This window comes from Apiospora marii (assembly GCF_038362585.1).
Source record: "Apiospora marii strain CBS 49790 chromosome Unknown utg000003l_segment0_segment0, whole genome shotgun sequence".
Taxonomy (NCBI): Eukaryota; Fungi; Ascomycota; class Sordariomycetes; order Amphisphaeriales; family Apiosporaceae; genus Apiospora; species Apiospora marii.
The window spans coordinates 6,387,926-6,404,914 of NW_027117374.1; the positions used below are offsets into that span (position 1 = coordinate 6,387,926).

At 51.2% G+C, this 16,989-nt stretch overlaps 6 protein-coding genes across 6 annotated transcripts; 2 read left to right on the plus strand and 4 right to left on the minus strand.

Moving 5' to 3' along the window:
• Positions 1-4: 4 nt before the first annotated feature.
• Positions 5-559, minus strand: PG985_005524 (uncharacterized protein; the record flags this gene model as incomplete). The annotated part of the gene is made up of 1 exon (XM_066825293.1): positions 5-559. One exon carries the CDS (start codon positions 557-559, stop codon positions 5-7), a length of 555 nt encoding a protein of 184 aa, XP_066688453.1.
• Positions 560-1,742: 1,183 nt separating this feature from the next.
• On the plus strand, positions 1,743-3,107 carry PG985_005525 (hexokinase; the record flags this gene model as incomplete). The annotated part of the gene is made up of 3 exons (XM_066825294.1): positions 1,743-1,999; positions 2,052-2,199; positions 2,253-3,107. The coding sequence occupies exons 1-3, from the start codon at positions 1,869-1,871 to the stop codon at positions 3,105-3,107; spliced, it is 1,134 nt and encodes a 377-aa protein (XP_066688454.1). The 5' UTR covers positions 1,743-1,868.
• A 703-nt stretch (positions 3,108-3,810) lies between these two features.
• PG985_005526 (uncharacterized protein) lies at positions 3,811-4,212 on the minus strand (the record flags this gene model as incomplete). The annotated part of the gene is made up of 1 exon (XM_066825295.1): positions 3,811-4,212. One exon carries the CDS (start codon positions 4,210-4,212, stop codon positions 3,811-3,813), a length of 402 nt encoding a protein of 133 aa, XP_066688455.1.
• A 7,037-nt stretch (positions 4,213-11,249) lies between these two features.
• Positions 11,250-12,020, plus strand: PG985_005527 (T-complex protein 11; the record flags this gene model as incomplete). The annotated part of the gene is made up of 1 exon (XM_066825296.1): positions 11,250-12,020. The coding sequence occupies one exon, from the start codon at positions 11,250-11,252 to the stop codon at positions 12,018-12,020; it is 771 nt and encodes a 256-aa protein (XP_066688456.1).
• A 417-nt stretch (positions 12,021-12,437) lies between these two features.
• Positions 12,438-12,809, minus strand: PG985_005528 (uncharacterized protein; the record flags this gene model as incomplete). The annotated part of the gene is made up of 1 exon (XM_066825297.1): positions 12,438-12,809. The coding sequence occupies one exon, from the start codon at positions 12,807-12,809 to the stop codon at positions 12,438-12,440; it is 372 nt and encodes a 123-aa protein (XP_066688457.1).
• A 1,037-nt stretch (positions 12,810-13,846) lies between these two features.
• PG985_005529 (uncharacterized protein) lies at positions 13,847-14,068 on the minus strand (the record flags this gene model as incomplete). The annotated part of the gene is made up of 1 exon (XM_066825298.1): positions 13,847-14,068. The coding sequence occupies one exon, from the start codon at positions 14,066-14,068 to the stop codon at positions 13,847-13,849; it is 222 nt and encodes a 73-aa protein (XP_066688458.1).
• Between the last annotated feature and the right edge of the window lie 2,921 nt (positions 14,069-16,989).

The window sequence follows — 16,989 nt, forward strand, 5'->3', positions numbered from 1 at the left end:
GACGCTACTTGCTCTTCTCAAATCCACCTTTGGCCAAAGCCCCGATTCTTAATTCAACAGTGTGGTTTTTGTGGGATGTACGTTGCGAGTCCTGGCATTTCTTTAGCTTGCACGTGATCTTTACCATGGCAGCAAAATGTGTTCTAGCTTCACTCGACTGTTTTAAGAAGTCAAAAGCGGCAGGGTTGTCATAGTGTTGAAGGCATTGCTGCATCGCAGAACGGTGCTCGTACCACCGATTAGTGAGGGCCGGCTCAGCAGTTCTAGCAGCATCCACGGCGTCATCAGCCGGCTCTGGCTCTAAAGCCAGCTTGCGACTATGGCTCAAGGGTTTTGAAGAACGGTTGCGATCCTTTTTCCGGCTCCTGACAAGGACAGAAGCTGGGCCCCGTCTAGAGAAGGACGAGCCATGCTGGGAGTTGATCGACGCTCCGTAATCACTGTGGACACGTCTCATGTGGTCTCTTAAATTCCAGTTGCGGGAGAATCCGCTTTCAGGCAGAGAACGACTATAGTCTTCGTAAGTGCAAGCATAGGGTTTGTCTCCGTGGCCGTGCATGGCGTGGGCTTCACGCTCATGTCGAAGGAGACAGGCAGTCGAAGAGAAGCGGACGTTCTGGCACGAGTCAACCTTGCATCGGTATGGCTTGAGGTGTGAGTCGACGAATTTGCTGGAATTCTGATTAAAGAAGCGAAACCGAAAAGCAAAAGCCAAGCATGCGTTTGCGAGCTTTGAAGGTTAAATAAACTGCTACGCATATGAGCCTATCAACTACACCATGGGAAATCAAACCACTCCAATAGACCTTCCTTACTACCCTTTGACGGTCCAATCCAGTGGGACCAATGATAACATCATAATTGGGTTGTTGGTAGGTCTCCTCGTGGGAGTCACTACCTTAGTTCTGTTAACTGGCGCAATTTTGGCTTCTGTTCTGAAGAAAGCCAAGTGTCAAACCGATACAAACGCGTGCAATGTAGAAGACCCGCTTATTAAGAGCGACGGTGGATATACCGAGCATTCCATTGATACACCTCAGACAAAAGCGCAAAACGTACAATATGTAATGCCAATTCAGTGGCCGCCCGACAACGTACATCCACTACAGAGAGGCGACACTCAAGTACAAGGACTGAATAGTAACTCAATCAACAAAGCCGCTGGACCAATTGACGTGCCTCGCGTCTTAACTCCCGGTCGATGGGTACCCACAGAAGCTGAGGGTCGGCCGCCGCCACCATCTCATGTGGAGGCGCGGCAATATGGCCCGAAAGACGGTAATTAGGGTTTGTCGCCGTTGGCTTTTGTACCTGAAGTATATAAAAGACCCAGGCGAGCAATATCCCTGATATCAGATTAAGCGTATAGATGAGGATCCGGCCTTTAGAATAAAAAATGTTGGGGGGCACGCACAATGAGTATGGTATGTCGTTGTTAGAACATATATGGTCTGCGCAGTTTTCCCACTGAAGCACGTGCTGACGGTAATGGAGTGACCAACTGGACATTGGAATCCACTGCACATTGAACCTTTTCAACACCGTCACATGAAAAGCTTCCTGCGCCGTCCTTCACCCCGTAGTACTTGCACCCAGAGTGGCCCCATATCTTCGATTCACCGGCTTCCAAGTCAGGCGGCCACGGAAGATCACTGGAACCAATCTCTTCCGGTGCAGCAACCGTCGCTGCTGCGGGCCAAGCGCATATGCGCATTTGAGCGTGCGGGGGAGAGTTCTAGGGCTGGTAGAGAAGCCCATTGGGTTATCCGACAGGCAAGGAGGAGGGGTCCTTCCTAGTCATCGATCTTGGTGGCACAAACCTGCGGATATGTTGGATTACCTTGAAAACGAATGAGAAACCCACCGAAATGGAGCAGAAGCGCTACTACGTCCCCGCCGCCATCAAGACGTCAACATCTGAGGAGCTCTGGACCATGATATCCGTTTCCATTGAGGACTTCATCAAGGAATTCAAGCTGCATGACGGCAGCGCGGAACCGTAAGTGTGCGCGCTCTGACTCGGGGTTCTGCCGGGAGCTAATGCGAACCAGGTTACCCTTAGGCTTCACTTTTTCTTTTCCGCTGGAACAAGACTACATTGACCACGGAGAGTTGAAGACCTGGACAAAGGGCTTTGATATCAAGGGGATGGAAGGTGAAGATATCGCGAAACAGTTCCGGGCCAACTTGGAAAAACATGTAAGTCACCAAGCCCACAACCTACTGGGTCGCATGTTACTGACACAACCTAGAGACTGCCAGTAAAGCTGGTATCCGTGATCAACGACACAACTGGCGCCATGATCGCATCAGCATACCTTGACCCGCAGACAATCGTCGGTGGTATCTTCGGCACGGGATGCAACGCTGCCTACATGGAGAACGTTGGCTCGATACCAAAGCTGAAGACGTCGCTGTCAGACGACACCATGATCGCCATCAACTGCGAATACGGCGCTTTTGATAACTCGCACCAGGTCTTGCCGAGAACCAAGTACGACATTGAGATCTGCCGAGAGTCGGCGCGACCAGACCAGCAGGCCTTCGAGAAGATGAGCGCAGGCCTGTATCTAGGCGAGATCTTCCGTCTTGCCATGCTTGACCTGCACGAACAGAACCTGATCTTCAAGGGTCAAGAGGGATTCGACAAGCTGAACCAGGCATTCAAGCTCGACACCGAGTTCCTGTCCGGTATGGAGCACGAGACCGACGAGCAAATAGTCGCGCGTTACAAGAAGACTTTGAAGCTCAAAGCGGGGCGGGAAGAGCTGATTGTGTCTCGGAGGATCGCAGAGGCTATCGCAACACGTGGTGCCCGGCTCTGCTCGACCGGTATTGCTGCGATCATCAAGAAGAAGGGCCTTACCGAAGGCCACGTCGCGGCGGATGGTTCTGTGGCGCTCAAGCACCCTGGGTTCAAGAATCGATGGAGACAGGCCATGGCGGAGGTCCTAGACTGGCCGAGCGACCGCACCGAGGACCCCATCATTATGACGAAAGCGGAGGACGGTAGTGGGATCGGTGCGGCTGTCATTTCGGCCATGACCGTCAGGCAAAAGAACGAAGGTCGGGCGGAGGGTATCCAGTTCGATGGTAGCACCAAATGAGGGATTTTTGGCTAAGGTAGAGACTTCTGATGCCTGGCATGATGATTGATGATTGATGATTGGTGTAAACTGACCAGATAAGGAAGACATTAATGAACTTGATGATCAACGTAGATACCTTCTGTCATTAGGGTACATGGTTAGGTCGTGCGGTTTGGGAGAGATGAATAAAACTGCTTCAATTAACCTTTCATCTCATCCTCTTCCACAAGTCTTCCCAGTATGATACTCTGCACTGGTGTCTCGCCTGTGAGTATGAATGTTGGAAGGAGTTGGAAGAAGCGGGCTAAGGGGGTGGCGGCTTTCGTCAGCCACAGGAAAAGCGTACCGTTGGTGGAGGAGTCTTCAGGATCGCGGAAGGTGGAGTGACTAGAGGTGAGAAGATAGAAGACACTATTAAGCCATTCAAGATTTCAGAGCAAGATGCCCCATGGAAACTGCCCCCTTCCTAGTCAAGAGAGGGCAGAAGCTGTCCACCTGCCCACCTGTGATAGATACTGGATAAAGTGCGATCGCCTTGGGATGTACAGAGGGAGCTATATGATAAAAAAAAAAACTCTGTACCTCCGCCTAAGCGAATATTGTAACTAAGCCCTACTCTCCAGTAACTTCACCTGAGTTTGTTGGGTAGCGTGATATCTGCGGATCCTCCGCCTCCCCTGTGTTGGCTGTGTTGGCACACAAGTCTATCCTGACCCTTCGTTTAGGCACGATTATAGCCCGATCGGCCCTCCGTTCCCATGGTATCCGCCTCGATGCTGTTATATCCTGACCGACCCTTCACCCCGACGCGGTTATATCCCGACCTTCCGTCTGCCTCAACCTTTCCAATCTGATCATACCCAGACCAGTCCTCTGTCTTCGCACCGCCCTCCGCCCCTGCTTCCCCAACGCGGTGGTATCCCGAGCGGCCTCTCACCTCCACCCGATTGTATCCGGATCTGCCGTTGGTATGCATCTGGTCCTCAAGAAGTTCTTCAGGCTCAGCGGGGCCATGGCTGTCGCGGACAACGAAAGACGGGTACGTTTCTACCGGCTGAGGAAGGGCGTTGGCGAGGCCATTGAGGCCAAGCACGATAAAAAGGTTCAGGATGGAAGTCTTCATTGTGCTGAATAGTGATAGGCCTAGGAGAGAAACAATATCAAGGTATATGATGGGAGCTGCGAGATAGGAAGTGATACGTATTCAGAGTGAACTGGGAGTCTTTGCGGAACGTTGGTGTGTATGGGAATCAGCCTGGTGCATGCTGGAGAAACCACTCTATTGTGTCTCTTCGACTCGGAGAGAGAGAAGGCCCTTTATACATGGCAGGACGAAAGGTCATCTGGTATATATCTGCGAGGTCGCGAAGCCTTACGAAAACGGAGCTGAACCGCTTTTGACGCCGCAGTTCGGATATCGCGGGTGGTGCGCCCAGGTAGCCATCGCAGAATAGCCCCGCTCGAACCATTTATATCGCCTTCTGCCTAAGTCTAGAGGTTCTAGTTCGCGCCAGTTGTCTCTGAAATGGGCGGAGCGTCGGGCTGGCCGCATTGGGTACAGGTTTCCTTTAGTTCTTCCCCCGAGTGGTAGATGTGAGCCAGTAGTATACTAACATGCAGTACCGGCCCATAGTGCGAATGCAGAGCTGGGAGCAAGACGCGTCTGACTGGGCTACGAAGAAGCACTTCCTAACCGGGATGTCCGTTAGCTTCGCAAAAGCTAACTAGTAATTGACAGGCTGAAATATCGTATTGTGCTATTTCGTTTCAAAGCACCACTGCGGTGGTTCTAGACCTCACAGAACGGCTCACGTCGCATGCGGCCCTTATCTCAGGCGATAGTTGCGGCACCAGCTGTATCCAAGTGGCATAACCCATCAACCATCTATGCAATGTATATTACCTCCGTAGTGTGAAGTTCAAGGTAATGGTGCCTGACTGCAATCATGTCTCTCAAGCGCATGCCAGACTTCTGCCGTGACCGCAACCTTGTGACGATCCGGGCAAGGCCCCCGCTCTATATCGACCAGACAGCGCATACCCACTATCGCCACCTAGGCACCAACGGCAGCGGCTGGCTTGGAATGCACCGGTCGGGTAGCGGGCACGTCGTCCAAGTCCGACAGGCCCCCCAATTCACGGTCTCGGAGTTGGGGGTACTCTCCGAGATCAGCCATCCCAGTATTGCACAACTCCTAGGGATCTACTGCAGCGGTCGTATCACATCGGTGGTCCATGAACACTTGGATTTGGACCTCTTTGCCATCGCGCCACTGCAATCCGAGGTAGAGGTTGCGACTGTTATGATGCAGGTATGTGTGCTGGGTTGAGCGAAATTTCTAGATACTGACTGGCGGCAATAGATCGTATCCGCCATCAGGTACCTTTTGTCCCTGCCTACGGACGCCCGCGCAGCGGATGTACGTGTTGCGTCAAATGGGACGGTGAAAATAAGTAACAGACCAGTATAAACACATCGATGAGTTGATCTAATTATGGAACAATAGCCCTCGACCTGAGTGGAAGACTATCGACAGACCTCAGTCGCCGAGGAGAAATGCATCGGTTTATGGTCTCATATGTAGAACAGATCATGGCGGGTTTAGTTCGCAAGGGGTTTTACTGGTCCTACGACGCTGCTGATTTCCTCGACATGCTATATGCCGGACAGTTGCCTCCCATGACTGTAAGAGATCACAGCATGCCATACGAACAAGACCGGCTGACGCTTAGCAGCATCCCCTTCTTCCACAAGTCGAGGTCTTCTGCTTGCTTGCAGGGTGCTGTTCGTTTGGCTGCGCGCGAAGCACTGGTGAGGTTGGAGTGTATTCGGTACGAAGGAGACAGGCATGGCCTTCGCAGAGGTGTAGCATTCAAGAGAGGTGCCGGAGGTGGAAGAGGGAACGCAACATCACTGCTAGACTCATTGGACAATGATGGGACTAAATTTCTGCACGCAAACGCCCACCGGACTGCCTGATCTGCGTGGAGAAATGCGGTCCTGGCAGCCATGTATCGCGAGAGCCTGTTTAGCTGCGGGAGGCTATATGGTGATTGCTTACGGCATAATCATAGGTGACGTCGTTGGGCTGGAGTTGAATGCCTAGTGTAGCTCAGATAGGGGTAATTGTACACAATGGCGAGAGAGTAGGCCTCAATGATGAGAGCGCTAATGGCTACCGTAAGCTAGACAGGAGCTCAGGTATATGAATGACTGGCTTCTCCGCTAGATGCTCCTCCACTCTACCTCGTTTAAAATATAAACAAACTCCTAGCGCTCCGTACGCTCCCCGTCATCTACATCATCAATGACGGTAACTGTGGCGGTTCAGCGTGGTCACGCTGGAAGGCGTCTACCACACCAACCACGTCTATCCCTTGTAGTAATTCTCTCCATTTACTACCCCGTTTTCAAGAGCCTGATGGGTGCGCTCGACACCAAGTCACTCGTATCTTTATGCCAAACTTGCAGGGGGCTGCGATCCCAAGTGCAATCCTATGTATGGAACATCAACACTAAACTGATGCCCTTCGTCCACGACCCTCAGGCCTTCCGCAGTATCCTCGGTGCAAGCGAGGGCTTGATCTATGGCGACTTTGCTACCGAGTTCTTCTCTCGGACGACGTCGAAAACATTGGCAATTATGGCAAAGGCTACTAAGGCGGATCCGGTCCAGGCGTACCTTCAAACGCAAGGATACCTACTGGTTGGGGAAGAACGGGTCCGGTTAGGGTCGTTTACACGGTTACGACGTGGCGAGTTGTTCATCATATTGAGAAATACACGACTCATACCCCTCCAAGCTATTCTCAGTCGCACGCCGAACACGCAGGCGATGAACTTCATCGCCTGGAACAAAGCTTACTCGGTGTTCCCCAAGACGACCTTTCTCGACCACGAGGTGCTTCCTTTGAAAGGGGCGGACAAGGATGTCCGAGCCGAAATCGCAAGGTGTGGTGAATTTGGCTGGTGTTTAGGGGCGAATGTAAGCCCGCACCAGGAACTAAGCCGGAGTCATCGACGAATTGGAGACTCCAGGACCTGGAAAATGGACCTGGACACACTATGCGTCACTCAGCCAGGAACACCGACTGCGGTTCTGGAATATTCCAGTTTCGGCATCGAACAACCAACGGTTTCGCTCGAGACGACGTGGTACCAGCTGGAAGAGGGTTTGAAGTATTCTATCAGTGTGAAGCCTCTCACCTCACAAGTGCTGAAATACCGCTACACATGCTCGCGACAGGAGTCCCCCAAGCATCTTCGCCAAATACTCAAGCGTCATACGTTAGCTCAAATGCTATACTTGATGCCGAAAGCCAAGTTCGAATCAATAACGAGGGGGACTTCCCCCACAGACTTCGATTTGGATGGCATGAAATTCGACCATCCTCCTGATTGGAGCTATAAGGATCATATACTGCCAGGCTTGTGGTCAAGTTTAGGATTGGATGGCGACAGTAGCCATGGCAGGCTATAAATATCCATTGAATTCTATACGAAGCCGTCGTACCCTGTCTACCCAGGGAACCCAATCGCTCCCATCTGCATTTGCGGTTCCGTAAGATGCTTGGTTCGGGCTGCCCCATTGGGACATACCTTGAACTCCTGCCTTCTTGGACTAAAACACGCGATCAACAGTTTCTGGTGCTGCGTCCTTGCTTGGTCCGGCCCATCCAATTCACTCCCAACAACTACCGTAGGTGGCGGATACTGCTTTTCCTAGGTTATTTATTTAGTGTTTAGTGGAAGTCAACATATTCGGTGGCCACGTGAGTCGCGGAGGGGGGGAGGGGTGCTTACAACGTCGCTTAGTGTTAACGGTGACATACCCCTGTGAGATACGAAGAGATACTGTTTGCGCCTACGGGGCACTTTGATATAGATGTAAACCTCTGCTCCGTATCGACGCTGAAGCTTTCGACTGCTTTTCACCCATGTCTTCCAGCTTTTCGCTATGTTTTCGTTGCTTCTATCATCCCTTCTTTTACGCGTGGGCAGCACAGGGCCTGGGTTCTTTCTTGAGCCGTTTTCCATTCGATCCTAAGCAAACCATTTACCGTTGGTAGGAGCTGTGCGTATGGGAAGGGAAAGCCAAAAACAAAATCATATTGACAGTAAAAAATCGGGGTTGATACTAAACTATAAGCCTTTGTTCTCATTTCTTTTATGGATTTGGTGATTGCTATGTCCCCGACTCACGGTCGACGAGATGGAACCGAAGTCGGCCACAGCGAAAGCTGTCAAATCATCTTACAAACCATTGGTTCTGGTCTATATGATGTGACCTAGCGCAATTTTGTGCGCAGAATGGACTTCACGCTAGACGATAGCGGACCGATATTGCCTCGGGCTCTGGCGATGGAACAGCACATGGGAAGCAACTGGAGTTTTGTGGGAATTACGCGAGAACCTGAGGGCTGCGTCCCTTCTGAAGCTACAGGCGCATGAGGTGAAGTAAAAGAAAAGTTCTTCTCTGTTGGCAGGCAGAAGGGCGCCATCCGTCGATGAGGGCGCCCCTAGTAAAGCCAATGTGAATGTGAGTCAGGATCTATATGGAGGCGAAGCGGCTCTGAAGAACTGTAACGGAACACAGTGCCACTGGTAGTAGCTTTGACCCGAAAAACAATGAGGCTTCAGCTACCAGCTGTTTTGATCCCGCGTAGTATAGAACCCGAAAGTCCATGGATGGTCCAACGCAATTGGCGTTACTTACTGTACTAACTACTGCTTTTCCATCTGCACTCTCTTGAGTACCATGTACGGTGTGCCACTGTGAAAGCAGAAATGACGTTGACTGTATGGTACTGAAGGACTGGGCTACTTTCTGCCGGCGCATACACTCTTTTCCTCCATTTCTCAATACAGCTTTCCCGATCTGCATAAGATCTGAAACTCTTGGGCAGCTGAGGTAACAAAGGTCCAGAATGGACGTATATGGAATGGTAGAAACTACTTACCCCTTTGGCCTTGATTGACGGGAGCAACTTTTGCGTCCATTGGGGTTAAAAGAGCTAGACCTGCCACCAACCAGAGTGAGTGTAATATGTGCTTCTCCAAAAAGAGAGTAATATATGTGTCGAATATATATATATATATCTAGGTTGTTCAACATCCTTCATATGCCCTTGCGACATTTGAAGGTTATGTAAACTGCTACGCAAAATGGACTACACCATGGGAAATCAAACCACTCCAATAGACCTTTCTTACTACCCTTTGACGGTCCAGTCCAGCGGAACCAATATTGGGCTTTTGGTAGGTCTTCTCGTTGGAGTTGCTACCTTGGTTCTGTTAACTGGCGCAATTCTGGCCTCTGTTCTTCTGAAGAGCCTGGCTAAGCACTTGACCCCGAAGACGGCGAGGAAAGCCAAGCGTACAGATGAAACGAATGCATGTGATGGGCAAAATTCCCTTCTTAAAAACAACATTGACGATATGGAGCGTTCAGGGGATCCACATCACCCAAGCCCGTCAAATGTAGTTCATTGGCCGCCGCCACCCGGAATGCACCCAACGCATCAGGATCATAATTCAGCCGATATTCATGGCGGACCCAGTAGAGTACCTCGGGAAGTACCAGATGCTGTCAGTCGGCCTACGCCACCATTTACAGGGGTACGACATTATAGACCGAATAATGGTGATCAAGGGTTGCCGGCTCGTTCGTCATTGGATCAGAATACTATACACCTGCCAATCTAAACCCTTGTAAAGTATCTAGCTGTGACTCCCGGTTTATAGCGCTCAAGGGGGTCATCATCCCTATCGAAAGTGGCTCCATGCATACAAGCATGTCGTTGTCGATGCAAAACTAGATAGGCCACATCGGATTGTACTGATCTCGTCAATTGAGCCTCTATTCACTTTTGATATGTCCATGCTGACTTTCGTGACATGCCTGACTGCCGTCGTTCAGCATCAATCCCAAGTAGCACCTTTGTTTCATTGGACTGCCAGCTCAAGAAGTAGATTCGAAGGAACCAGCTACCCTCCCCCCATGTCTCTGGAAGTGGCAACTAGGTAAGGTAACGTTGTTCGTACGAAGCTAGGCAGGGAAGGGTTTGCGTTGTATGCAATAATAGTTCACCCATCCATCTAACCCGATCGCTCTTCACCAATGAGAAGGCAGTGCAGAGTACATTGCCTTTTACCCGCTCGCTCGATGCATGGGGGCTGAGTTAAATAACAGGGTGCTTTTAGCCACGACTTCGACGTCTTCATCAACCCACTAGTAAAAGCATCAAGTTGTAACCGCTGAGGTGTGACAAAAGCCATGAGGGAAGTAATGGCAAGCGAGAGGCGAGCCAGACTCTGCATGGAGAGGACAGACGGCAGAGATGCGCATGATCATTGCAGCACTTGAAGATCTCGACAAGCTAGCACGGGACGTGTCATGTAGTATGGGAAACCGTACGACCAGCCGTAAAATTGTTGATAGATTTTTGAAAATCAAGACTTACTACCTGTACTGAAGGTGATTATGTTGACCGTGACCCTTGCATGGAAGTTATTGTCGCTCGGCCCACGTGCCTGAAGCGCATGAAGCTTGGAGGGAGGTGGGAGCAGGTTAAGGGGGTGGTCCACAGGAAAACGCGGCTGTGTCATGTGGGGCGGGCTACCAACTCACGCGCAGGTATCAACCCTGAGCTGTCGAAGCCTACCTGACACCTTCCTGCATGGTAAGGGCTTTTTTGGACATGGCAGCTGGTGCTTCTCACCTGCTCGGCCCATGTAGCCTACGGTGGCAAATAATAGGGGCTGGGCGTGTTGGGAAATAAATATACGCCACTTTCGCTTGGTAGAGACTACCTGGCTTTACTTTATTCTAGTCCTTTTCTGGCTGAACTTTGATTGCTTGTTATCCTTGCGAATTTTGCCTAGGTCAACTTCCAGAAAACTTTTTCCGCAAACTTCACCTTTAGACTCTGAGGCTGGTTAATTATTTTTATTTATTCTTTTGATTATCTGCTGCCCACAAAGCTCAGCGAAGCAAGTGACCAAGTTAGTGGTAACAGGATGGGAGGAAACAAACGACGACAACGCCCGCAATCTAGTCTAGATGCACGTGAGACCTGGGATCTGGAGCGAGAGCAGAGCCATCGTGTCTGGAAGCAGAGAAGCTGAGCCAGCCTTGCCAGAACAACCACCACCCTGGAATGGCTTCAGGGAACCCATTGACAGACTTGTACAGATCGCACAATGCAAGTCCGCCGGTAACGAAAGCCAAATTGAGCGAGTTGGACATCGACAAGATCCCCAACAATCATAGACTACGCCATGACCTTAATTTCGACCGGGACCTGCAATTCCGACCCAACTGGGATGGCGAGAAGGGCAGGAAGAAGCAGGCCAAGGCGGATGAATTTTGGGCGAATCTTCGTGACCAATTGCACGAGTTCGTTACAGCTCCGGTATCATCCCAGCAATGCCTCGGAATGGGCCGCGACTGGTGTCTTCCAATCTTGTTGAAGGAAGTGAAGGAGATTCTTCACACTCTTGTCTCCTCTCAGGATCGAGTATACATTGATGAGGGGTTCAATGTGGAGCTGATCATGCAGCAGTTCTACAAAGGGACCACCGACCTGGAGAAATTAGCGTCCTGGCTTTCCAGCCTGCTCAAAACCTACTGTGCTCCTGGGAGGGATAAGCTGGTGGACGAAATGTACAACAAGCTGGCAAACGGTAACCGAAGGAACGACATGGGAGATTTGATTCAGGGACTGCGTAGTCTCTTGAACCTACTGGAAGGGATGAAGCTCGACCTTGCAAACCATTTTATTCGCTGTTGGAAACCCACTCTGATCGAGGACACTGTAAATTTCGAAAAGCGCTTCTTCTGTAAGAAGATCCAGAGCGGCAGGCTCGACCCTCATCCAGGAAGCCAATGGTATGTCACAGCCATTAGGGATATTGGCGTCAGTCCCTGATCCGCGTCTGCTTTCGGCGTCATGGCAGTGTTTTTCGAGGCTTTATCCAGGTTGATCCTTCCTTCCAGCTCCCAGCAACTCCCAAATACGTTCGCATTTGATGAGAAGCAAATAACAAAGCTGCGTAGCGACGTACTCAATGGCATCCACCTGGAAATATGCATGCGCCTGTTTAGCAAGCTCGAGAGTATGTACCGAGATTCGAGAGGAGCAAATACCCTCATCCCTACCTCTGTCCCTACCCCAACCCTAATCACATCGAGTCCAGCCACTCCTGGCTCCACCTACGCCAGGAGCCACGGGCAAGATCCTGGTTTCGGCTCCATTACGAGTTCATTGGGTTCACTCTCCGTGGCGGCACCCGAGACGATAAGGTCGCCTTGCCGCTCATCAAACCATATGTTACGCCAAGATATCTTAGAGGCGCAAGACACGGAAAGGAGCAAATATAACCTCTACATCGCCCTCGCGGACCTCCTGTCGACAGCCCCAGCTAGTGCCGAGACTGCTAGCGAAAGGAAGCTGATGAGGGATTCTTTCGCAGTTGAGATCTTCCGCTTCACGAATGCGCCTACAGAGGCGCTTCGTCAAGTCGAGGAAGAGCTTGGCCAACATCTCTACCAGCCCCATTCGCAGCTCTTCCAAGAGGTTGAATCGTACTTCTGGATCCGTCTCATCGCGGAGCTTCAAGAATGTGTCAGGACGCTCAAACCCCTTGGCAGTCTCGGCCTCTTCTCGGCAGCTGTAGGTCGCCGTAACTATGGGCCATGGGGCGGGCCAAGCGCTCATCCTATGTCCAGTAATGCAATAGGTATCTCAACCCAAAAAGCCCGCGCGAAAAAAGGAATAGAAGACATAGCCGCCAGGCTGGCGCATCTTGGCCTTCTTCATTGGAGAGTGTGGTCGCCGCTGATCTATCTTGGCGGTGACAATGGCGGTGACAATGGCATGGAGTTAAGCCACGCGGTGGGTATCTGAGGCGTGCACAGCTTCTTCTACGACGGCATTCGACGATTTAATCAGCCACCGAAGCGAATTCAAAACACCTCGCTAGTGACCTAGCTGAATAGATACCAGTGATTATCCAGAAGTTAGCCGCTTTCTGGCGATTCTCTTCAGACACCGTTCCTGTAACTTTTCTTTTGTTCTAAGCACAAGATGCCTGAGATGCATTAAGATGGCCGTAAGATAGGGGAGCTGCCTCCATACGTTGGTGGTACGTAGGCTTTGAGCCGCAAGGCAAAAAGAGTCGGAGCATACATCGCTACAATGCATTAAACTGTGATGACTATTATCAAGATTATTCCTTCAATTCACCGATACGGCAAACGCAGAGTAAGCTAGGGATCGAGCAGCACGTCCCCGATCCCAGTTTACAGCTCAGCCCCAAGGCTCATATAGTTTATATTATACAATTAGTATGAGACTATCACTGCCTCCCGAGCACTGCTTTTCGATTGGTGACTAGGTTCCCATTCACTGGAGACTGGGATGAAGACGTGATTACATTCCGTTTGCCCTCCGTTTCCACCGCATCCACCACGAGTTGCTCTATCTCGACCTGCCCGCCCTGATCATGGCCAGACCTGTCCTCTGACTTCAGTTCGTCCTCTATCTCTGCTTTCCCACACTGCTGTGCCCTGAGCATTCTCGTCTGGATGAGTATCGAGCAAAGGCAGTTATTTCCGGCGAAGTTCGCGCCTTTTTCGGAAGGATATGTAATAAAGAGCCAAGAAACACAGCTGTATGATGAGCAGAATTACGAAAGCCTTACAGTTCCTAGCAAGGTAGTCCTCCCCGCTACCAGCGAGCCAGTGCCACCAATCTCAGCAGTACTTTGCCGTGAAGCCGGTCAAGATGACGACGACGACAATGTAGATAGCTTCTATAACCAAGCATCCAATGGTGGTATAGATCAGGGTGTCGCTGTTGCTTTCCATAGCGAAATAGAGGACGCTGTAGGATGCCAAAACCAGCAAGCCAGAGAGGATTGCGCCCAGACAGCAGAGCGCCACGACGAGCCGGGTATGCTTGGCATCAGTGGGCATGTTGTGCTCTCAAAGAAAGAGCGAAGGGGAATATTCGTGAACCAGGCAAAATACGAGTACAGGGCGATATTAGTACCCCCTATGATGAAGGTCAGGGAGAGCGCCGCCGAAATTGGAAGAACGTCCAAAGCGCCCATTGCGGGAGTAGCTTGCCCAGAAGGAAATGGAAAGCGGCAAAGAAGGCAAGAGGTCGTCCGTGTATCCGCACAGTTACGCCAGGCGTTGTACAAAATTGATAGACGGATGCAAAACGCTAGTATACGACTGGTATGATTAAAGGAGGTATGCCATGACTGAACACTGATCGAGAGAAACTCTCTCTTTTATCCACAACGAAAACCGGCGCAGTACCAGTCCATGGTGTCTGCCTTGCTACGCCCCTTTACACAACTCTGAAGTCCAACTCTTCTTGGACCAGGGCAACGGTACCGCCCTCCGGCTTCATCCGTAAGGCAATTGTTTCCTGAGTTCCATTCGACAGGAGTAGTAGGTTTGTCGCTTCAATTTCTGGCGCCGTGGGCTGCGTATCGCGCACATCCCTTCCCTGAAATATAGAGGATTTGCCAATTCACGCCTAGATGTGGTAAGCTGCCACCAAGCCGTTAATTACGATAGCCACCAGTCACAGACCCCTTTAGCGACTTGTTCGTATTGATATACGCCAATGACTGGTTCTCAGCACGATCAGTCCCAGCTTAAACTTTGACTAAGCTACTCGATGATGTCTATTTCTACTACGCATCACTCGCTTTCCATGCTGCCTATATAGGAGAGGATCACTGCCTCCTGGGCACCGCTTCCCGACTGATGGTTGACATAAACACGAGGGCTGAGCTTATGAAATGAATAAAATCAGCAGCAGAAGAAGATCTAGCTAGCCCTAATCTTCGCCTTTTCGACGGGCTGCTTGAGCCTTGGAGAAGTTCCATCTAGCCATCCCAATCTTTCTCTGAATACATCTTGAGAAAAGTTTCACGGACCTCTGGTAGAGCGGTTCGTGGCAGGTCTTGTAGCGAGACACTCGAAGGTCTCCAGTGAACCTTGACCGTTGCCAGCGTGCCTTTCTTGCCCACGTGCTCATCAGTGAGCTTCTCGTACTTCATCATGATCTGACCCAGCGCTGCGGAGGTTGAAGTGGTGGGAGGGATGGAGTGGGCCTAAATCAGGTACATCACCGTGCTCTTCTCTAGGACCATTGTTTATCATGATCCTTATTGGCTTTGTACCTCAAGATACGGTTGCCAAAAGAAACCGGCGCATTGCTGTACGTGTAGGAAGTCTTCCTATTTCAGGCGCTCTCGGCGGAACCTGGATAGCCGGCGCTAGTTCAATTGCAGTAGAGCTCCAAACCGCGACACATGCTTGGCTAACGATTATCCGACATAACTGAGCAGCCGGGAAACACGCCGACTGCACAGTGCAGCATACGTTTGGCGATCGACAACATGATCGCAATCCCATACGACATGGCAGCGAGCACAACTGGTGCAGAGACAAGCTCCCGACTTGGTCATGGTAGCATGACGACCGATTGCTACCAATATACAAATTCAAGGCTACTGTCACTTGCGCATGGCAGTCAATTCCCGTTGTTCCCCGGATCAGTCCGCTGATGATGTTAGCGGAGTCGGCCGTGATGGAAAGCCACGAAGAAAGTAATGGCAAGCGGGAGGCGAGCCAAGCCTTGTTGGGAGAGGACAAAAGGCAGAGATGCACATGACATTCTGCAGCACTTGGAGATCTCAACAAGCTAACAGTGCTAGCCTAGCACGGAGACCTGCCGTAGAATTGTTGGTAGAATATCGAAAATGAAGGTTCACTACCATGATTGAAGGATTGTTGTGATTACGACCATTGCATGAAACTATTCGGCTCACGTGCCAAAAGAGCATGAATATTGGACGGTGGAAGAAGCGGGTTAAGGGGGTGGCTGACACCAGCCACAGGAGAGGCGGCTGTGCCACTGGGGCCAGGATTCCAGTTCAATTGCAGTAGCTCGAAACAGCAACAAATGCCATGATCGACTTATTCGACATAACAACGTAATTTAGGACGCACGAAAAAGACGATTCTTCTATCGCGCTGGCAACGCGCCGCACAACATACGCCGATGACCGATCACAGACGACCGACAACAGGAGCCGAAATCCGACACAGCATGGCGGCGAGCACAGCAGGAGCGGGGACAAGCTGGCGACTTGAGCACGGCAGCATGACGACAATTGAGAGACGATAGCACAGCAACCACGGTTGTTATTCATTGTTTCGAATAATCATCGAAGTCCGAAGCACGCCGGCAACCCCTTGAGGCCAACGAGGCTACCTAGTCCTCCAAGACCAGCATGACAGGCATGCCACGACTGACCTACACGCATCATCGCACGATAGACGCATCCTACCCGACGAGCTGACCCGCTGGGTCGCCCACTTTCTCTGCGGGCGCAAAATCAAATTGCTGTTCAACGGGCAGCTTTCCGAATCTTACGCGGTTTCGGGGCTGCCACAGGGTTCCCCTGTCTCCCCGATCCTCTTCTTGCTGTATGTCCGCTTTATCAGCGCACAGAATGGCACGCTGCAGCTGTCGTACATGGACGACTTTGCCCTCGCAGCAAGCTCGACGTCGGCAAAGAAGAACTGCCGGATGCTTCATGACGCCTTGAGACAACTGTTCGACAAGGCCGACAAGGCGGGCGCGACCTTCGAAGTGGAAAAAACAGAGCTGATCCACTTCCACCGTGGCAGACAACCTCTGCTGGACACCATAACGACCCAGGACGCCGAGGTGATACCCAAGCCGGAGGTTCGCTGGCTCGGCATCTGGTTCGATTCTGGGCTGACGTTTCGGACCCACGTAGAAAAGCGACTGACCCTAGCCAACGGAGCTCTCCAAGGCATCCAGCGCATCGCCCGCCAGCGAAGAG